Source organism: Stomoxys calcitrans, chromosome 4, assembly GCF_963082655.1.
Source record: "Stomoxys calcitrans chromosome 4, idStoCalc2.1, whole genome shotgun sequence".
Classification (NCBI taxonomy): domain Eukaryota; kingdom Metazoa; phylum Arthropoda; class Insecta; order Diptera; family Muscidae; genus Stomoxys; species Stomoxys calcitrans.
The window spans coordinates 107,503,297-107,527,247 of NC_081555.1; the positions used below are offsets into that span (position 1 = coordinate 107,503,297).

The window sequence follows — 23,951 nt, forward strand, 5'->3', positions numbered from 1 at the left end:
CTCATTATGTACACTAATGTTGGTTTAATTACGGAATAAAACAAATTGGTTTTAAAAATAAATGCAGAACACTTTGATTCTCATTGCTTGAATTATTGGGTTGCCCAAAAAGTAATTGCGGATTTTTTAAAAGAAAGTAAATGCATTTTTAATAAAACTTAGAATGAACTTTAATCAAATATACTTTTCTTACACTTTTTTTCTAAAGCAAGCTAAAAGTAACAGCTGATAACTGACAGAAGAAATAATGCAATTACAGAGTCACAAGCTGTGAAAAAATTTGTCAACGCCGACTATATGAAAAATCCGCAATTACTTTTTGGGCAACCCAATACATTGCAAATGAGTGATAGATGTAAGAAGTTATTTTCACATACTAAAATTTACCCACTACTTCTACTACTAAATTTCCCATGAACATTCCATTAGTAACAGGGGATACTTTTCTCATATCAATGAGTGCAGTCCGATTAAGGTTTAAGTTAAATGATAAGGGACCTCCTTCTCTACCAAGACACCACTTGGTGGAGAAGCTTTAACATGGCAGGCTACCTTACGAATGTAGCCAGCATTAGTAAGGGAATAACAACCACTGAAAATTTCATTGATGTTCACGCCAGTATTTGAACTCAGACATTCGGCGCCACGGTGGCCTCCTGGATAAAAATTGCTGCAACTTAGGTTGAAGAAGAAAAATCGATGTATTGATTTGGTGCTTGGTTTTCCTTGAAACATTCACAGTTGGTGAATGTGTTAAGTCACGGCACGAAATAGCTGTGAGCACCACACAAAGTGGAACATGGAGGTCCGATTTGTGTGGTGTTCATTGCTGTCCCGAGAAGCTTAGCTGCGAGCTAAGCATTCCGTTCGGAGCATTCCACTATCCGAGTCCACAGGTTGCGGATAGTGGAATGATCCATACGGAGTAGCAGCAGCGGCAGTCGCGGACAATCAGCGGGTTACGGGCGGCACCAATTAGCAAAAATACTGAGTGTCTATGATTCTCGATGTGACAAGGCGCGTTATTGGCGCCTTTAAAAATCCAATGGTCAGCCTGTGCGATCGGTCCTTTAGACCGGGACGAGCTTACTCACAAACAGGAGCTTGACGAGGATCACCACCTCCACATGAAAATGTGGCTACAACAACAACAATATAATCATAATCTAACATATATATTGGGTTGCCCAAAAAGTAATTGCGGATTTTTCATATAGTCGGCGTTGACAAATTTTTTCACAGCTTGTGACTCTGTAATTGCATTCTTTCTTCTGTCAGTTATCAGCTGTTACTTTTAGCTTGCTTTAGAAAAAAAGTGTAAAAAAAGTATATTTGATTCAAGTTCATTCTAAGTTTTATTAAAAATGCATTTACTTTCTTTTAAAAAATCCGCAATTACTTTTTGGGCAACCCAATATATATGTTGAATTATGAACCAATTTTCTATAAGACAAAGGAGTGTCCAGCATGGCCTTATGGAAAAAATGGGAATGTAAGCTTTTAGTCCCAAAAGATTAAAGACCATTATAAGCTCCTGAAAATATATGTGGTAACCATGACTACATGAAAAAACATGGCCGTTATCGAGTAACGTTAGCTTTTAGTCCAAAAATACCGTTTTACTAGGTATTGGAAAGACATGTGGTGACCCTGAAGACATGGGAAAAGATGGCCGCCCCAAATTTGGACCGGACTCAAAATGCTCTATCCAGTCATATAAGCTTTAAGGCTTAAACATGGTTCAACTAGTTTGAAGTAACCGTTGAGTGGAGCACACGTGTTTTCATTTCGATTCTCGAAGAAAAAAAAACATCCGTATCTCGGAAAAGGTACCTATTACGAAAAATTGTAGAGCTTTTCAGGAGTAGGCCCCAAAGACTCAAGCGCACAACCAGTCGTCAGACTAACAAATGGGGAAGACACGGATAAACCAGAGGGATGCATAGTACGTCCCCAGCCTTTGAGTAAAGGCGAGGTTTCTGATTCAGATTCAGACAGCGACATTGTCAACGAAGTCATCGCAGCCGAATTGAGAGATGACGATAGAGCGATGACGGGAGAATTGAGCTCACAAGCAGACTAAGAAAGCAATCCGGTGTACGACGAAATAAATGTGGGAGTTTGTAACGGCAGCGCAATCGGGCGAAAGTGCAGGATGCTGGAAGGGATAGAACTGACATTTCAAACACTACTACGGAAGCTGGAGAATCAGATCTCCCGAAGAGCACAAAACTGCCAAGACTCTGAAGACGAAAAGCTTCCCGCTTTCAACTACTCTGGGAAGTCCAAGCCAAAGTCGGAACAGCAAGAAGAAAGAGCGCACGGCCCCGGAGTTTTCAAGAAGGACTGCTTCCGAAAGGAGGCCACAGCCATTGTGGAAAGTAAGGGTGGTCGCTGAGAAAGGCAAGGAGTCGCCCTCTTACGCCGGAGTGGCAAGGAAGCACAACAGAGATTAGATGACTTATACAGTCATCGATATCGGCAGTGCATGCGATAGGATAAGGACGAACGGGTTATCGAACATGTGTTGAACTCTGAAAAGCTGCGAGTTTAGAGGGGACATCTTAACGCTGCGCTTTGCGTCAGCGGAATGTGTTGATACCGTCAAAAGGCTCGTTGGAAGTATGCACACTCCCTGGGGCGCAAAGTTGGACCTGGTGCGAAAGATAGACATCTCCCAACTAACAAATGCGACAGTCTTCATCAAGGATGTGGGCGGTGATATCGCGACGGAACGCATGATGGAAGTCTTAAACAAGCAAAACCAAGATTTGGTCATGGAGAAATGGGAAGTTTTCCACAGGGAGGAGAAGGAAGAAGGAACTCTTCTTGTGGTGGGCATTGAACAAGTCTCCGTGACAAGTTTGGCTAAGACTAAAGGCGTGGCGTACTATGGGGCCAATGCCGTCTTTTTCAAGATTGGGAAGATCAAGATAGGCAAATATCCTCATATTGAGCCATCAGGCAGTACAGTGGCGGAACATTCGATACCGCCTAATGGACAGGGGGCCGACGACAACTACCGACTCTCTCAATATTGGAAAGACTAGTATAAGCAAAGATCCTAATACTAAAACATCAGGCAGTGCAGGGGCAAGAGTCCCAAAACAGCCTAACGAACAGGGACCCAACGACGGAACTATCAACGATTTTTTCGTAATTGGGAAAACTAGAATGGATAAAGATCCTAATGCTGAAACATCAGGCAGTGCAGTGACAGAAAACTGAATGCCGCCTAAGGCACACCACCATAAATAAACTATACTGGATGCTGACTGAGGAGTGATTTGAACCCGTATGCTAGACGATGTTATAATACTTCTTAGGGATAAGGATCCGAACCAGCTATGGGGCCAATAAGGTCTTCCATATGCCATGTTAACCCAGAGAAGACTAAAATATGCCTGTTCACGATGAAGACGAAGGTAGGCCAATTTAACACACCATTTTTCCCCAATGAGAAGATTTCGATATCGGATAAGGTCAAATATTTAGGTGTTATCTTGGACAGGAAATTAAATTGGAAGAGTTACATTCAGGAGCGTACTGAGAAGGCATAAAGATGTTTGGCACTTTGTAGACCGGCCGAAATGGGGCCTGAAAATAACCATAAGGGCAATAACAACCAAGAAGGTAAGGTCAGTGTAAGAAGGAGATTAAGGCCTTCTCTGAGGATGGCACAATCCGCATTTTTTGGGAACCGGGCCATAACGGAGAAAGGGGGAATGAAAGGACAGACGATTTGGCAGTGAAAGCCAGAGAACTGCCGTCAATAAACTTGGTTAACCCGAAGCCTTTTGGGTCGACGCAGTCTCATTTGTCGGTAGCGAAAACCCTATGGGGTTACCCGGATCGTAAAAGGACGAGGCTATTACTGAAAGGTAATTTATGGTGTCATAACGGGACACATACGACTACGAGTTCACTTGTGCAAAATCGATATGGTAAGTGACAGAATGTGTAGGGCATTGGAGTATTTCCTTTGTCATTGCCCGGCTTTCGCGGCTAAGAGACACCGGTACTTAGGTGGGGACACGATATCAGACATGAACCAACTTAGAGGAGTGGTATGGAAAGCAATTAGGGATTTAGTAAGCAGCACGGAATTCCTACCTTAAATTTTTTTCGAGGTTACTTTTTAGTATTTAGAGCGCACAACAAGCCGATTACTGGCTCAGGTGTATGTCCATAGTGGCAAGGGACGGATTAGTATCCTATTCCAAACTTATTTAGTTCGAATATGGCCATTTATAGAAAACAGTTGCACCTACAAAAAACTTGCACCTTGACATTCGCTCCGAATATGTTTCAACTCGGAGCAGAATAACATGGAAAACCACTTTCGAGTTTTCATAATGCAAAACTACAATAAAACCATCACACTGTTTGTTCCTTAGCACAAAAATTTAAGATAAATTTAAATTAAGTTTTGAATCAGGTCGACCTTAATAAAAACAGGAACGATTTTCGGTTTTGTATTTTATTTTAAAATTCTTTAAATAATACAGCTACAATATACAGCTTAAAAAATCCATTGTGAAAAAGCATATCAATCTACAAATCTCCTCAGGTCTTGGGTATTCCATACCATAACACGATTATGTATGGGTTTACGGCGTTTTATTAGCAGTCGAAAATGAAATTTATCCAAAGGCGAGTCCTAGAAAATTGAATATAGGTTCGTACAATAAAAACATTAATGCTAACTTGTATAGAACTATTGAACAAAACGTGAAGTGGCTACAAAGGAACTTTAAAAGTTAAAATTCACGCTGATGATATTTCTGGGTCAAAATTTAAATCGCGATACGTATAGCCAGACAAATGCTTTTAGCAACAACACACTTTTGGTGACTTTTAAATGTTGTTTGCAATGCTATTCTTTGACTAGAAAGCATTAAACAATGATCTAAATCCGGACAATATCCTGCAATGAAATCTCAATTCACAGTAACTTCATAAAAAAATCACACAGAAACTTTTTGTATTATTTTAAAGATTTTTCGTGATTAATATTTCGGACATAAATTATAAACAACCACGTATCATAATGCCAACCCGTTTTAATTTTATCCATAAACTTTGTTTACCTACCACCTCGGGTAAACCACCTTTCGTCATAATGCGGTGAAAAATACATAATTTATGCACCCATAGCAGCTATATCGAAATATGGTCCGATTTGAGTGGTCCAATACATACAAGTCACTGTTCAATTATGTAGAACAAAATATTGCTCTTTTTGGGACAAAATATTGGTCTTTGAGCCATATAAGATACGGATGTCAAAAAAAAAACAACATAAATTTCTGTGTCGAATTTCAGCGAAATCGGATTATAAGTGCGTTTTCCACGGGGCCAAAATCTTAAATCGAGAGATCGGTGTGTATGGTAGCTGCATCCAAATCTGGACCGATCTTGGCTAAATGAAAAGAGGGTGTCGAAGAGCTTGATATAACTCACTGTCCCAAATTTCGGCGACATCGAACAGTAAATGCGCCTTTTATGGGCCCAAAACCTTAAATCGAGGGATCGGTATATATGGCAGCTATATCCAAATTAAGACCGATCTGGGCCAAATTGAAAAATGATGTCGAAGGGTCAAACACAACTCACTGTCCGAAATTTCACCAAATCGGACATTAAATGCGCCTTTTAATGAGCCCAAGACCTTAAATCGAGAGATCGGTATATATGGCAGCTATATTCAAATCTGGACCGGTCGTAATTGAAGAAGGATATCGATTGGCCACACAACTCTCTGTTCCAAATTTCAGCAAAATCGGACAATAAATGTGGCTCTTATGGGCCTAAAACCTTAAATCGGCAGATCTGTCTATATGGTGACTATATCATGCAGTTAGTTCCGAATGCTGATATTAGGTTCGTACTCCGAAGTCGGCAAACAAGTCCGGTTTAGGGGGTTTTTGGGGGTTGTGGAGGCCACGCGGTGACTTCACACTGAAAATATATATCAGATACATATTCTTCTCTAAAATACCTTTCATTTGAGCCCCATATTGCGGCCTCTTTGGGGGGAAATGGGGGGAGAATGGCCCTATAGACACTTTTACCGAATGTTGATATCAGATTCGTGATCTACTCCTAAAGACCTTAATTTTAGCCACATATCGCTATGGTCGGTGAATTTTTTCTCTTTTGGGGTTGTTTTGGGAAAGGGGAGGACCCCCATAAACTTGGTCTGGATATCAATTTCCTGCTCTCCTCCCAAATACCTTAATTTGAGTCCCATTTTGCCATTGTCGTATAACAGATTCGTATTCTACACTAAAATACCTTTTATTTGAGCCCCATATTGCTATGGTCGGTAAATAAGTCCTGTTTGGAGGGTGCATTGGAAAAGAGGAAGACCCCATAACCTTGGTCCCGAAGCTGAATATCAATTTCGTGCTTTCCTCCCAAATACCTCAAATTTGAGCCCCATTTTGCCATTGTCAACAAAATGTTTGTGTTGCCATATGGCAACACTAGGACGATTCGTGTTAAAATTGGTTCAGTTTTGAAGTAGCGCACCTTAGATACCCACATTCAAAAACTGCGATGGTTAAGCTTCAAGATATATGAAATTTGCTCAAGTAAATTTCTCTTAAGGCAAAACAAACCACAGAAATATTCTTTATAGTAATTCGTTTGTTAAGGAAATTTTCTCAAAAGTAGCAAGTAAGGAGGGGGTAAAGTCGGACAAAGCCGACCTTATGATACCCTACACCATATTGGGTATGCAGACTAAGTGGTTGAAATTAGAACTTGTTTGTTTGGAATGAAAAATATCGACCAATTCGTGTTTATTATCAGAATCACTCAGCAAATCTCGGTGCAAAATTTTGGGAAGATCGGTTGATAAATGCGTTTGAAAAAGTTTTAAAAATGAAAATTGGCAGATGCACATGTATGGGAGCTTTATCTAACTTTGAAACGATCTCTAAGAAATTCGTGATAAATGTTTTTATACCCACCATCATAGGATAACACCTCGATATATATATTTTTGATCGCCTCGACATTCTTAGTCAATCTAGTCACGCACAGTGGGATAGAAACGAAAAAAAACTAGTAAAAAATATGAAACGGTTAAAGCTGAGATGCTAACGAGTGCAAAATTTCAAGGCCTTAAGTGGTTCCTGATGTTTTGAGCACTATCCAGCAAAAAAAGTGTTGCAAATCGGACTACAAATGAAGATTTGAAAGCCCGAACAATAAATCAAAATGTTGAAGTGATCGAATTTAAGGGTCAGCCGATAGACGCCCTGACCATTTAGGGCCATGATCGCGATAACACCTCAGCATTAATCATATCAAATTTCAAAGATTTTTTTTTCATTTCTATCCCACTGTGTCCGTCTGTCGAAATTACGATAGCGGGAACGAAAAAAAGATATCCGATATTCGTACACACACTAATTGGTGATGTCGGACGTTGAGGATTGCAAACGGGCCATATCGGATGAGATTTGGATATAGCCCTCATTTAAACTGACCTCTGGTTTTGACTTTTTGAGCTCTTCGAGGCCGCAATCTTTATCCGATTTCGCTAAAATTTGGCTTCCGTATGACTCCAATAACCGTGCCAAGTATGATCCGAATCGGTCTATTAACTGATATAGACCCATGTAAACCGGCCATAGAATTTGATTTCTTGAGCCACTAGAAGCCGCAAATGCCATCCGATTTGGCTGAAATATTGGATGGTGCGTTTTGTTAGGACTTTAAATAGCCATGTCAAGAACGGTTCAAGTCGGTCTGATATAGCTACCCGATCTCCTGATAGCTTATGGTGATTTCGATTGTGAAAAAAAGTGCAGCATTTTTTCGACATGTTGCACTGAGATCGAAATTTTGTGTTCGATTCTCCAAAAAAGTGTAACCCCACCACCGGGTAAATGTTCGTTTGTAATGGTGTTGCCCACTGAAAGTGAAAAAATGCTGCATTTTCTACACCGTGGCTAGGCTAGGATGGAGAATGCCGCACTTTAAATCAGCTGCTATCATCTCATGTGCATGCCACCGTTCAAGCAAATTTTGGTTGAAAAGAAGAAGAAGAAAACAATTTGTAGAATGTTTGGCAAAATATTAAAAAGAAATACATAAAAAAAGCTAACGGCATATTAGATGCATTGCTACATTTTACAGCATTATTTGGTTGAAATTACAATATACGGGCATATTAACATGTTCGATTGAAAATGTAAAAAGTGTAAAACTATGAGAGGGATAAGGCAGCATTCCCAAAAAGTTGTCCCGTATAAGTGCAACATTAGTGTAACATTTTTTTTCAGAATCGAAATCACCATTAATCTTCTACGGTCCCAAGAAGCGACACAATAGAGACAGACCAAGGCCTCTTATGGGAATCGAACCCACGACACGCGCACTGGTAATCCAAGCACGCTACCAACTCGACTACCGAGGCCCCTGAGGAGAGGATAACCACCACTGAAAATGTTTGCATTTATGTTCTCACTGGGATTTGAACCCAGGCGGTTTATGCTAACCTCTTAGCTTCGGTGGTCCCCTTTGCTTATACCAACCTCTTGCATGTTGATCGACTTTCCATCACCACCAACACCATCATCCGTCGGCGACAGCTTTTGTGGAGGTCTGCGCAAGTAAACATCTATAAAAGACTTTAAAAAACCAAAATAGAAAATTTCTGCAAGGCACATGACACTGAAACCGATCATAAGACCCAGAACGCCACCTGTTTGGGCTATAAAGACAAAATGTTCAATGCGAATAAAATCAACACTTCATAATTTTCATAAATTTTTCCTTTTAGAACTTACACAAAAACTCCGTTAATCCTGTGTAAGGGGCTTTAATATGACCACGTACGAAATTATATTTATAATAGATTGAGACTTGGGCCAAATCATGTTGCATCATCTCCTCAGAAAAATTAGCAAAAAATGGGTCTTGCACTTGATATCTACGTTTGATAAATGATGCTTTAAAAAAGTCGGGATAATAAAGCAAATCGTGGCAACCGGTAAGACATTCCCGCTTGCAAGCTTTCGTTTGTTCATCATCCAGGAGGTGATTGGCCATATCCAAACAACTCATATGCTGAAGAAAACACACACTCGAATTCTCCACTATCATGGGCATATTAAAGGGAATGCAGTTGCACAATCTCAATATCAATTGGGTATCGCATTCCAATTCGCAATTGCGTCGAGTGTAGTATTTGTAAAAGAGCAATTGTTTCTCATCGCTAAAATAGCACTGCCTTTCTTTGGGCGATACTTCACGCAATGTAGGTGCTGCAGACATGATTCTGGTATTGAGGCGAACACGTGTTTGCTGGCCCAATTCAATGGGTAGACCAGCCTCCTTGATGTGAGGCAAATCGATGGGATTGTATAGAAGCATCTTTTGGGAATGGGCAAAGAAATGAATTGTCATCCAGAGCTTTGAAGAATTCCATTTACCTTAAATCCTGCACCATTGGTGGATGAACAAAAATATTCATCTTGATTTGCATTTAGTACCACTGTCAAACCCATTGATACACCTAGACCTAGAATGCATGTAAGATACTTGAAGAGGACTGTTGTTTTAAATTACCATTAGACATCATTACCTAAAGCTGGACGAGGATAAAATTGTTTTGGTAATGGTTTCACATAACCATCTTCAAAAGTCCATTTGATTGGTATGATGGTGCTACCATTGGACGAAGTGTAATCGCGTATTAGTTTGTGTCTATCGATATGGTGCAACAAAAATACAAAAGCATTTTGTTATTAAGTGGTCAATTTTCCTTAGTTAAAAAAATTTTATTTTGTAGTCGTTTCAAACGGAAAATTAGCTTATAGTAGAGTTAATAACAAGTAAAAAGGCATTTAGTTTGGCCGCGCTGAATTTTGGATACCCACCACCTCGAATACATATACTAACACGGTGAAAAATGCATCATTTATGAATCCATAGCAACTAAATTGAAATATAGTCCGATCTCCACCATATTCAGGAAGGCTATGTAGGGTCTCACACAGCTCATTGTGCCAAATTCATCACCTCATGGGCATAAGAACTTAAATCGTATATGACAGCTATATCCAAATATGGACCGATCTGAGTCATATTGAATACGAATGCCGAAGAGCTTAACATAGACCACTGTGTGCGAAATCGGGTAATAATCGTTATTTTATTGTCCCAAGAACCTAAATCGGGAGATCGGTATGTATGGCAGTTATATCCATATAAAGCACGATTCTGATCATGCTTTGTATGAAAGCCGTATGGCCTAATAGAACTTATCGTACAAAATTTCAGCGAAATCGTTTAATAAATTCACATTTTATGGTAATAAAACCTTAAACCGAGAGATCGGTATTTTTGGCAGCTACATTCAAATCTGGACCGATGTGCTTAACGCAACTTGCTATAAACAAGTAAGAGCGTGCTAAGTTCGGCCGGGCCGAATCTTATATACCCTCCACCATTGATCGCATTTGTCGAGTTCTATGCGCGGTATCTTTTTTTAGACAAACATAGAATATTGAATAAGAACTGTTATCCTATTGGAGCTATATCAAGTTATAGTCCGATTCGGACCATAAATGAATGCTTATTGACATTGTAGAAGTCATTGTGTAATGTTTCAGTTCATTCGGATAAGAATTGCGCCTTGTAGGGGCTCAAGAAGCAAAATCGGGAGATAGGTTTAGATAAGAGCTGTATCAAGCTATTGATCGATTCAAACAATACTAGACACGTATGTTGAAGGTCTTGGGAGAAGCCCTTGTACAAAATTTCAGCCAAATTGGATGAGAATTGCGCCCTCTAGAGGTTCAAGAAGTCAAGATCCCAGATCGGTTTTTATGGCAGCTTTATCAGGTTCTATATCGATTTACGCAATGCTTAGCACAGTTATTGGAAGTTATAACAAAACACCTCATGAAAAATTTCAGCCAAATCGGATGAGAATTGCTCCCTCAATTGGCTCTAGAAGTCAAGATCCAAGATCGGTTTATATGACAGCTATATCAGGTTATGGACCGATTTGAACCATACTTGGCACAATTGTTGGATATAATAACAAAACACGTCGTGCAAAATTTCATTCCAATCGGATAAGAATTGCGCCTTCTAGAGGCTCAAGAAGTCAAGACCCAAGATTGGTTTATATGGCAGCTATATCAAATCATGGACCGATATGGCCCATTTACAATACCAACCGACCTACACTAATAAGAAGTATTTGTGCAAAATTTCAAGCGGCTAGCTCTACTCCTTCGGAAGTTAGCGTGCTTTCGACAGACAGACGGACGGACGGACGGACATGGCTAGATCGACATAAAATTTCACGACGATCAAGAATATATATACTTTATGGGGTCTCAGACGAATATTTCGAGTAGTTACAAACAGAATGACGAAATTAGTATACCCCCCATCCTATGGTGGAGGGTATAAAAATTTCAGAGAAATCGATAAAAAAGCGGAACTAAGACATTTGATTGAGAGATCGAATAAGACAGTTATATCGATATGTAGACCGATTTTAACCATACTCGGTACGAATATCGAGGGGTATAACGAAACTCATTTTGCATAAATAGGTTAATAAATTCAGCTTTGGACGGTATTGAACATGGACCTCGAGAAGCCTAACACAACCCGCTGTACCGAATTTCTGCAAAATCGGACAATAAATGCACCTATTATGGGTCCAAGGCCTTAAATCAAGAGAGCGGTCTATCCAAACTTCAACCAATGTGGACCAAATTCAACAAGGGAGTTGACAGGCCTAACATAACTTACAGTCCCAATCGTCGATGAAATCCGACAATAATTGCGTCTTTTATGGGCCCAAGACCCTAAATCGAGTGATCGATTTTTGGGCAACCCAATTGAAGCTATTTCGAGATATAGTCTGATATAGCCCATTTAGCCCATTTTCGAACTTACCTTGCCTATGGACAAAAAAAGAATCTGTGCAAAGTTTCAGCTTAAAATCTCTATTTTTAAAGACAGAAGAGTGATATATACAGACGGAGACAGGCGGACGGACAGACATGGATAGATCGTCCTAGCACCACTTCCCCAAAAACAAACGATCATTCCATAATAAATGCGACTTTTATAGGCGAATACCCTATATCGGGAGATTGGCCTATATGATAGCTTAATCCAAATATGTTTTGGTTTGGACCACATTCGACAAAAATATGAACATCATTATCTGGTTACAGACCGATTTGTACCGTGGGCACAGTTTACGAGAGTCATAACAGAACACCATGTGCAAAATTTCAGCCATATTGGAAAAAAATTGCGGCTTCCAGGGGCTCAAGAAGTCAAATCGGGAGATTGGTTTAAATGGGAGCTATATCCAAATCTGAAGCGATAAAGCCCATTTGGAGTTGATTGAAGCCTCAATGGTCTCAAAAACTAATATCGGGATAACGGTACTTAGGCGACGTATATCACTATATTGACCGATTCGAATAAAACTTGGCCCTGATATTGTTGTTCATAAGATGGGTTTTAAGGTTTAATTTCAACCAAATCATGTGAAAATGTAGGCTTCCAGGGGATCAATAAATCAAAACTGAGGATCAGTTTACATAGGGGCTATATCTGTTTACAGACCGATTCGGATCAAACCTTTCATGGATGTTGGAAGTCATAAAACAAGTCTTTGTTCCAAATTTCAGCCACATCGGATGAAAATTAAGGTTTCTAGGGGCTCAAGAAGTATAGGGTGATTTTTTTGAGGTTAGGATTTTCATGCATTAGTATTTGACAGATCACGTGGGATTTCAGACATGGTGTCAAAGAGAAAGATGCTCAGTATGATTTGACATTTCATCATGAATAGACTAACTAACGAGCAACGCTTGCAAATCATTGAATTTTATTACCAAAATCAGTGTTCGGTTCGAAATGTGTTCAAATTTTGACAAATTTTGTTCAGCGATGAGGCTCATTTCTGGTTGAATGGCTACGTAAATAAGCAAAATTGCCGCATTTGGAGTGAAGAGCAACCAGAAGCCGTTCAAGAACTGCCCATGCATCCCGAAAAATGCACTGTTTGGTGTGGTTTGTACGCTGGTGGAATCATTGGACCGTATTTTTTCAAAGATGCTGTTGGACGCAACGTTACGGTGAATGAACACATTTCGAACCGAACACTGATTTTGGTAATAAAATTCAATGATTTGCAAGCGTTGCTCGTTAGTAAGTCTATTCATGATGAAATGTCAAAGCATACTGAGCATCTTTCTCTTTGACACCATGTCTGAAATCCCACGTGATCTGTCAAATACTAATGCATGAAAATCCTAACCTCAAAAAAATCACCCTTTATATGAACCGATTCGGATCATACTAGGCATGGATGCTGGAGGTCATTACATAAGTCTTTGTTCCAATATTCAGCTAAATCGGATGAAAATTGAGGCTCCTAGGGGCTCAAGAAGTTGAATTGGGGGATCGGTTTATATAGGGGCTATATCCAAACCGATATGGAATCCCCGATGACCTTCATCAATAACAAGTACCTGTGCAAAATTTCAAGCGGCTAGCTTTAGGCGTTCAATCGGCATGGTGATTTCGACAGACGGACGGACGAACATGGCTACATCGATTCAGAATGTCGAAATGATCCAGGATATTTAAGGGATCGCACATCAATATTTCAAGGTATTACAAATGGAATGACTAGACTAGTATACCCCCATCCTATAGTGGTGGATATAAAAAAAATTCAAAAATTCTTTAATGGACAGTCAGGAAATTTTGCACGTGATCTTAATAACAATTTCAAATTTTAAGGAGGTATCTCTCAGTTCTCAAATGGAATATTTTTTACTATTATTTTCCGATTTTCTCCTACTGTGCGTCTGTGGAAGGCCTTCTGACAGCAATAAAATTAGCAAATTTTATCGAAAACAATGAATTTTTTTGAAATTCTGGGGTGCTAAAACTTTTCAGGGGGATGCTTAGCTACGCTATGGTTCCCATATAAACTGAAGCCCGGATTTTACCTTTTGAGCTCCTAGTAGCTCCAATTATCTTTCAATTTGGCTGAAATTTTGCATTGTGTGTTTTATTATGACTTCCACTGGAGGCAACCGTGGCGCAGAGGTTAGCATATCTGCCTATGAAGCTGAACGTCAGGGTTCGAATCCTGGCGAGACCATCAGAAAAAATTTTCAGCGGTGGTTTTCCCCTTCTAATGCTGGCAACATTTGTGAGGTACTATGCCATGTAAAACTTCTCTCCAAAGAGGTGTAGCACTGCGGCACGCCTATCAGACTCGGCTATAAAAAGGAGGCCCCTTATCATTGAACTTTAACTTGAATCGGACTGCACTCATTGATATGTGATAAGTTTGCCCCTGTTCCTTAGTGGAATGTTCATGGTCAAATTTGCATATCTTCCCTAGTCATTAAATTGGGCGATCTGTATATATCCAGCAATATCCAAATAAAAACAGATCAAGACCTTATTGGGCAAGGAATTCCAAAGATCTTAAACAACTAACTATACCTAATTTCAGCGAAATCGGGATTTAAATGCCTCTTTTATTGAGCAAACAACTTAATTACGGAAATCGATGTATATATAGCTGTGCCAAGTACGGTCTAAATCACCCCTATAAACCAATCTGGCGATTCGTCTTCTACGGCCTCTATAAGCTTCAATTTTGGCTGGTGTGGCAGAAATTTGTGGGTGGTGGTTTTCAAAATTCAGCCCGGCCGAACTTGGCACGTTCTCACTTGTAAAGACTAATGACAAACGCAATGAATTTTGAAAAAAATCGGTTCAAATTTAAATATAGCTCCCATAAATACATTTCGAACCGAACACTGATTTTGGTAATAAAATTCAATGATTTGCAAGCGTTGCTCGTTAGTAAGTCTATTCATGATGAAATGTCAAAGCATACTGAGCATCTTTCTCTTTGACACCATGTCTCAAATCCCACGTGATCTGTCAAATACTAATGCATGAAAATCCTAACCTCAAAAAAATCACCCTTTACTTTGCCATGTAAAAACTTCTCCCCAAAAAAGATGTCGCACTGTGATATGTTGTTGTGCCCTGGCTATACAACGGGCATCCCTTATCATTGAGTTTCAACTTGAATCGGACAGCACTCATTGTCATGTGAGAAGTTTGTCCTTGTTCCTTAATGACATATTCATGGGCAAATTTGCAAATTGTAAAAAAAGGTTCAACGGAACAATCCCAGTTTAGCGAGTATTGAAAAACAAAAAATTATCAAAAATATTACTTACTCTCCCTTGAATAAGAATAATGGATGAACTTGATTGAAAACACAGCACAAGCCTTCGTCCAAAAGAATTTCACGAAATAAATCCGTGCAATTTTCTTCATTTGGACCAAATTTGCAGAAAACGAACATTTCTGAACAACTTTGTGAATTCTGAAATGAAAAGAATACAAAAAATGCGTTTGATTATAAATCACAAGAAAGTAAAGAGAGTGAAGGGAAAACTTTAAACATTAGGAGAACAACCAATTTAACTAAAATATACCTATATAAAATAAATTTAAAATCTATAACAAATAGAAATAGGTAAAGGAGTGTGAAGTTCGGTTGTGCCTAAATTTTTATACCCTCCACCATGGTAAACAATTGTCAAGTTCTTTGGACGATGTCATAAATAACCCATGAACGTTTTTATGTTTGGATAAAACTGCTTTCTGCAGATGCTCACCATGTCCAATCGGAAGATAAGTTTTTATTGGACCTATATAAGGTGCCACTATAGGCAACTTGTATCTTCTGCTGAAAATAACGACGAGAAAATAATGTCAAGAAATGCTACCATTGTATATTCTTTGACAGTGAGAGAACCCTCTATGTAGCCGACTAGGTCGTGAAGGGTTGTTTCAGCGGATTTGCCTTTACTATATGCATGCTACTGGCACGACGTGTGATCTCCAGGGATCTTTGCGCTAAGATATGTTTCTATCAACCGCTTAAGAGTCTTCAGCATAAAGGATGACAGACTAAAAGGACGAAAATCTCTCGCCTTTGTGTGTTAAGGTTTCTCACAGGTATGTATGACATGCTGATATAAGCATAGTATATCTCCCTAGGCCAAAGAACCAGTCTATCAGACACAGCTTGAAATTCCTAATAACCTCCGACGAATGCATACCAGTGACAACCTCTTCTGGCGCCACGTTGTCCGTTGGAGAAATTTCCGGGGTATGTGTATCAATGAGTAGTTCTACTGTTTCCTTACTAGACATTGTCCATACATTCTCTGACTTCTGAATATACCCCACCGTAATAGGTCTCGAGGACAGAATTTTCCTTAGCCTAGAGGCCTAAGATGTATCCTCCACGGAGCTACAGAATTCTACCCATGATTTGTTCTGAGCTTTTCTCAGCTCGCTCTTATATTTACTTAGCACAGCCTTATAGATGACCCAATCATGTGATGCATTTGTGGCTTTCGCCCTATTGAAGAATTTTCTACAGTCCTCCCTTAGACCAACTAGTTCTGGGATCCACCATTGCCTTAGACGAACCAGTTCCTATTTGCCTTTTTGGTTTAGCACTAGGACATGCCGACATCAGTGAGACATTCAGGGCCCTCCCGATCCGCTTAACCATTATGTCTATATTCTCCCCAGTTTCCACTTCCTTTTCTGGTCTAGGAGGGATGGACGTGCAGAATTTGTGCCGAAATTTATCCCAATCCGCCGTTCTTCTGTTTAGCCGAGAGACCACTTCAACAGTATTTTCACCAAGGCTGAAACTTGTACAACGTTGATCAGAGAAACTGTGGTTATCCAACAGTTCCCAGTTGCGTATTCTTGCACTTATATCTTCCGATATAAAGGTAATATTTAGTACCTGCTGCCTGCTCCTGGTAATAAAGGTCGGTTTATTACAAATCTCCAGATTGCAACTTATAATAAATTCGATGAGCAGCTCACCTCTTTCGTTGACATCCGAACTGCTCCATATCTGGTGATGTGCATTAGCATCACTTCCTACAAAGGGGAACTTTTATCCTGCAGAAACGGCTTCAACCATCAACTTAAGGTTCTTAGGCGGCATCTCTGAATCGAAGCCAGCCAGTAATGAGACTTGTTTATTTCAAGGCTGGCTACTACTGAATCTTCAGTGCTTAGCGACGGAAGAAGATAAACATTTAGACTACTCTTTGCAAGAATACAGGCTCTGTGCCTCCATTCCCCGTTCTCTTGAGTAGTTTAAATCCAGGAATTTTTAGTCCCCGAACCATTCCTCCACACACCCATGACTCCTGAATAAGAACCACGTCAAATTCTCCTGCCATCAGAAGTAACTTTTGTGCCGCCGAATCGGCCTTACAATGGTGGAGATTTATCTGTAGAAACCGGACCATAGTTAGGATTCAGAAAATCCACCACTGTTGTGTTAGCCTCGATTTCTGATTCTACCAGAAGTTCATCCTCACAAGATTCGTAAGTTCTTGTCATGATGAGCTTCTGTATGCATCCAGGGGCAGGTGAGAAAGCAGTGGAACCCCTCTTCGTCAGGACACTTGCGGTGTGGACGATTCCTCCTTAGATGCTTCTCTAGCTGCTACTGTCAAAGTACTTTTTGAGTTCCATCCTTCCCCGCTGGCGCACACTTTGATCCCAATCCAACCGGGTGACCCAACCCAATAGAGCTTGTCGGGTCCTGTTTTGATGCCTTTACCTCCTGTCTCGATTGTGGCCGGGGGATTTTCAGAATCCTGCGATCCGCCAGACCTTAGCGATGTGGTCGATAGTCCCTCAGGCAAGTATACAGCAACATCTGGTGAGTCGTCTCCTGATTGCCTAACCCCACCGCTTCTATAGACCTTCAGTTTCAACTTGTTGAAATACAACTCCTTCAGACTTGTTGGGGTCTGCGAGACAGCCGGAGTTTAGTACGAATGCTGCATGTCCCCGGTCACCATCAGCCTCATCCAATCTACCCAACTTGTAGTCGGTGGTAGAAAGATTGGGGTTACATCGATAATTAGTCTTCCAAGTATCGATTCAGGATCTGAGGGAATCCTTGGTATCCAAGCATGCGCCATTGGTCGGGAAGGAATATCTTCCTTCTTGACTAAATCTAGTGCTGCACCTGGTCAGATCTCACCAATATTTTTTAGCGCACAACGATACATTTCCCCGAAGGCATTTAGTCTGTTTCGACTCCAATACCAACCTGCATCGTCACAAACTGGAGGAGACCCAGGAAATTCCGCACGGGCATCGGAGTATACAGATGACAGTCCAGTGACTCTCCCACTCCAACCACTGACTCTCAACTGCCATCACCAAACTGTCCCTAGCGACATTAAAGGTTCCTGGACCCATCTTATTATTGTTCGTCCCTAGTTTTTTTAGGCATGGAATACCCCCTCGGTAACCGCAGCCTTTTGGCTGACCGCAAATTCCGAATGTAAACGTGTAGTCTTTGGGGTAGCCTGTGCTGCAAATTCCCGAGCCCAATTTAGGGAGTCTCTCGCCCTAATAGTGAGATTCTTAGGATTATTCGCAGTAAGCTCTCAATAAAGCTGAGGACGATGCGTCTTCTATTATTCCAACCTTTTACAGGGCGTGTTGGTTTGCCGTGTAGGCAAATTATAGGCATGCGAAGAAAGCCTTGTCCTTAAGACTCAAACTAAGTGTATTCGTCAAAAGCCCCTGCTGAGCCGTCAGTGGAGCCTGGAACAGCCGCTTCACCAGTCGAGGTTTCAGTAGCAGACAATATGCTACGGCCTGATATCACCACCGCAGCTCTTGGGTCTTTGGAGTCCATTCTAAGCCTACTCCCGGGCTCTAGATATGCCGCCCCACTGGAAACAGACGCAGATCATCAACGACCTAATGGATACCTCTACCGCAACCATCCTTGAGTGACTTAAATTTTTCTTCCAAAAATAATGACCTATTACGAGTTGCAGGAAAATTCTGCGGAGTGAACTAACAAAACGTTCGCTCCACACAACGGTTCAAACAAGAACCTAGTAAGAGGGTAACCACCGCAGAAATTGTTTTCATGTTCACGCCGGGGATTAAACCCAGGCGTTCAGCTTCATAGGAGGACGTGCTAACCTCTGTGCCACGGTGGCCTCCCCCCCATCCTATGATGGTGGGTACAAAAAGTATAAGTGCGACTAATTCTGTGTTATTACAAAAATGTGGCATAACCATCTCAATACCTTTGTTATAAATTTGCCAAGTGTGTCACCTTCACAACGAGGCTTGAAGTTACTATAGCCAGTAAAGTTGAACTTCCGAAAGCAAATCTTCTGCAACAATGCATACTCGGGAGAATTTCTGTAATATATTAAAGATATTTAATATCAAAAATGTTTTAGGAGTTCACACGTCTTTTTACTCATACTCGGAAAAATCTTTAACTCGACTGCGTATAGCCTGATTCATGTTGCAAAATGTCACTGAGGGAAATGGTATATCAGTAATCGATGTGGTCTCCGAATTCACACTGATGATAACAGGGGTACTTTTCCATTTATTTAGAAAATAAATGGTCATATAAATGCCCATTAGGAAATTTACCACAAAGGATAATAAATAATAGCCCCTATGAAGGTAAGACAATAAAATCACAAAATTTTTGTATCCAATATTCCAGAACTAATATTCTTACCTCTCCCACATATTGCGTTCCTTATCGTTGATATATTTCAAACCATTCAAAGCAGTTTCAATGGGGAATCTTTTCAAATTGGTTTCCATACACTTTAGAAATGATTGCTTCTCCTTTGGCTTGAAATTATTTAATGTCATTGCTGCTGTGTAAACCATTGCTACGAAGTACGTGGTAAGAATGACAATGAGGCTAACCTATGAGTTATTTAAATACCACAAAGGTGCTTAAGATTAAAGGAATTTTGTCGTAAACAAAATCACTTAATAGCAGTTGCACTCAAATCTAATATTGGATATTTAATTATGGTGGGTAATACATTAGAGGTTTAAGTGATTACTCTTGAATGTCGATGAACTCATTGTTACGAAGATTGCAATATTGAACATATATGTTAGGAGAATTACATTAGAAAACTATTTTAAGATTCAATATAAACGAGTAAAAGCATGCCAAGTTTGGTCCCCACTCCTACAGAACAAGGATGGATGCCAACGTGCAGGATGTGTATCCCGATTGTGACCTGAGACCACAAGACACGCGTCACCTATTTAACTGCCCAGCTAGTCCCACTCGACTCAGACCCAGATCCCTCGGGACACAGCCCACCTTAGTCGCAGAGTTCATGGAGATCTGGATATTCAACAGAACCAAGCAAATAGAAGATAGAACATAGAACATAGAATACAGCTGCAAAAGCAACAACCAAAAACTATAGGTCAGAATGTTGCACTAGGAGCTACGACAGGCTGTGTTTTCAGTACTAATGCAGTATTACTGGCAAAAGACATAAAAATTACCATATTATAGAAAGATTACAGATTCGGTCTTTATGATCTTGAGTGTTGCAGAAGACAGCTTTCTAACAGCATTCATGAGCATACAGTAGCGGAAAAGGAAAGCACCTTGGAGATTATCCGCCGTATATAGATTTTGATAAAGTTAACAGAAATATTAATTTTACTTTCCGCCATTGCATAGGGGTATACTAACATCGTCATTCCGTTTGTAAAATTTGTAAATATTGATCTAAGACGCCATTAATATATTTAAGTCGATCTAGCCATGTCCGCCCGTCTGTCTGTCTGTGAAAGCACGCAAACTTTCGAAGGAGTTAAGTTAGGCTCTTGAAATTTTGAGCAAAATAATAGATATATAGACATAAACCGATATCCGGATTATATCCGGTTGTTCAATAAAAGCGCTACAAAAGATTGTAAAAACAAAAAAAAACAGCAAGTAAAAGCGTGCTAAGTTCGGCCGGGCCGAATCTTATATACCCCCTACCATAGATCGCCTATGTCGAGTTCTTTTCCCGGTATCTCTTTTTAGGCAAACATAAGATAAAAGGAAAGAATTGTTATGATATTGGAGCTATAATATAAAATTATCTTCCGATTCGGACTATAATTGAACTGAATGTTGGAGGCCATAGTAGAAATCGTTGTGCAAAAATTCAGCCAATTCGAATAAAAAATGCGCCCATAAGGGACTCAAGAAGTAAAATAGGGAGATAAGTTTATATGGGAGCTGTATCATGCTATAGACCAATTCAGACCATAATTGACACGTATGTTGAAGATCATGAGAGAAGTCGTTGTACAAAATTTCAGCCAAATCGGATAAAAATTGCGAGCTCTAGTGGCCCAAGAAGTCAAGATCCAAGATCGGTTTATAGGGCAGATATATCAGGTTATGGTCCGATTTGAACCATACTTAGCACAGTTGTTGGAAACCATAACAAAATACCTCATGCAAAATTTAAGCCAACTCGGATAAGAATTACGCCCTCTAGTGACTCAAGAAGTCAAGATCCAAGATCGGTTTATAGGGCAGCTATATCAGGTTATGGTCCGTACTTAGCACAGTTGTTGGAAGTTACAACAAAATACCTCATGCAAAATTTCAGCCATATCGGATTAGAATTGCGTCCTATAGAGGTAGTAGAAGTCAATACCCCAGATCGGTTTATATGACAGCTATATTAGATTATAAAGTGATTTGGACCACACTCAGCACAGTTGTTGGAAACCATAACAAAATACCTCTTGCAAAGAAGTCAAGATGCAAGATCGGTTTATAGGGCAGCTATATCAAAACATGGACCGATATGGCCCATTTACAATCCCAACCGACCTACACTAACAAGAAGTATTCGTGTCAAATTTCAAGTGGCTAGCTTTACTCCATTGAAAGTTAACGTGCTTTCGACAAACAGACGGACGGACATGGTTAGATCGACTTAAAATGACATGACTATCAAGAATATATGTACTTTATGGGGTCTTATGGAGGAATATTTCGAGGAGTTACAAACAGAATGACGAAATTTGTATTCCATCATATGGTGGAGGGTATAAAAACGGTTGTTGATTTGAATGAAACCACGTTCGATGCCATTATGTAAGAACTTGATTTCTTTTGCATTGCCACCACGAGCACGCTTGCAGAAGACCAGACGATGAAACCAATTTTCGACGGGTTTCAAGCAAAAATCGGCCAATACTTCTGCAATTTCGCGCTCGATATTCGTACAAAAATCATCAATCGTCGCTGGTTTGTTGGCATAGACTATAGACTTGACGTAGCCCCACATGAAATTGTCTAACGACGTCAAATCGCACAACCGAGGCCGCCAATTGACTAGACCCTTTCCTGAGATAACATGTTCTGCAAACTTGGTTTCAAATAAATTGATTGCGACCTTCGCTGTGTGGCTTGTGGCGCCGTCCTCTGGGAATCACAGAGGATATGAACCTCCAAGTTCATATCATTCAATTGGGATTAAAAAATATTCTGTTGTTATTGAATAGTAGCGATTCCCATTCACAGTAACGTGCCGGTCTTGATCATCACGGAATAAGTACGGCCCAATGATGCCGCCGGCCCTTAAACCGTACCAAGCCGTAATATTTTCGGCATGCACTGATGATTCGTGGAGTACGTCACATGAACTCCAAGTCCATTTACTCAATTGGGGCCAACAAATATTCTGTTATCATTGAACCGTAGCGATTCCCATTCGCAGTAACGTGCCGGTCTTGATCATCACGGAAGAAGTACGGCCCAATGACGCCGCCGGCCCTTAAACCGCACCAAACCGTAATTTTTTCGGCATGCACTGACCAAGAACGCATATTTTGCTTATTGACGAAGCCATTCAGCCAGAAATGAACCTCATCTCTAAATTGAACGTAGCACTCATAACGTTGAGGCCACTGACTCTGAATTTCGGTAGTAAATAATAATTTCGAATCGTTGTTGGTTCGAATATCTTTCCATAAGGAATGACACACCTTACAGAAGAGAAATGTCAAAAGGAGCGCAAAAAATATGGCGTCATTTGATCGATCTGCTTTGTAGCGTTACTAGAAAAAAAATCGGGAGCCTCTAGCTCCCATTATAAACCGATCTCCCGATTATATTTTTTTACCCACCAGAGGGCGTAATTCTCATCCGATTTGTCTAAAATTTTGCACAAAAACTTTCTTTATGACCTTCAATATATGTGTCAAATGATATAGCTCCCATATAAACCGATTGGTAGCAATTTCGCATAACGTTATCTAAAATGGTGGACATTTTATTATTTCGCTCCGCAAGAATTTTTCTGTAACTCGTAATAGGTCATTATTTTTGGAAGAAAAATTTAAATCACTCAAGGATAGCTACGATTGTGGTATCCATTAGGCCTTTGATGATCTGCGTCTGTTTCTAGTGGAGCGGCAGATCAAACGCCCGGGAGTAGGCTTAGAATGGACTCCAAACACCCAACAGCTGCGGTGGTGGTATCAGGCCGTAGCATGTTGTCTGCTACTGAAACCTCGACTGGTGGAGCGGCTGCTTCAGGGTCCACTAGACGACAGATGTCTGGTCAACAGGGGATTTTGACGAAGCGCATCCCAGGCCTAAAAGAACCAGGGTGAACAATGGTAAGATGGGTCCAAGAACCTTTGCTAATGTCGCATGGGACAGTCTGGTGAGGGCAGTTGTCGACAAGAGAGAATAACAGGCCAATATACCCAGCAATAATTGGAGTGGGGCAGTCATTGGACTGCCATCAGTATACTCCGATGTTCTTGCGAAATTTCCTGGGTCTTCTCTAGTTTGTGACGATGCAGGCTGGTATCGGGACCGACACAGACTAATTGCCTTCGGGGATCAACGCTCAATTGAAATATTGTGCGCTAATAAAAATTGGTTAGATCTGGCCAGGTGCAGCACTAGATTTAGTCAAGAAAGAAGATATTCCTTCTCGACCAATGGCGCATGCTTGGTTACCAAGGATTCCCTCAGG

The 23,951-nt window shown here is 40.4% G+C and overlaps 1 protein-coding gene across 1 annotated transcript; it reads right to left on the reverse strand.

Annotated features, from left to right (window-relative positions):
- Positions 1-1,836: 1,836 nt before the first annotated feature.
- LOC106086066 (pickpocket protein 28-like) lies at positions 1,837-19,812 on the reverse strand. The gene is made up of 9 exons (XM_059367235.1): positions 19,655-19,812; positions 19,388-19,588; positions 19,203-19,320; positions 15,276-15,424; positions 9,602-9,723; positions 9,450-9,538; positions 8,805-9,390; positions 8,550-8,728; positions 1,837-2,079 (listed from the first exon to the last, which is right to left on the reverse strand). The coding sequence occupies exons 1-9, from the start codon at positions 19,810-19,812 to the stop codon at positions 1,837-1,839; spliced, it is 1,845 nt and encodes a 614-aa protein (XP_059223218.1).
- Positions 19,813-23,951: the final 4,139 nt, after the last annotated feature.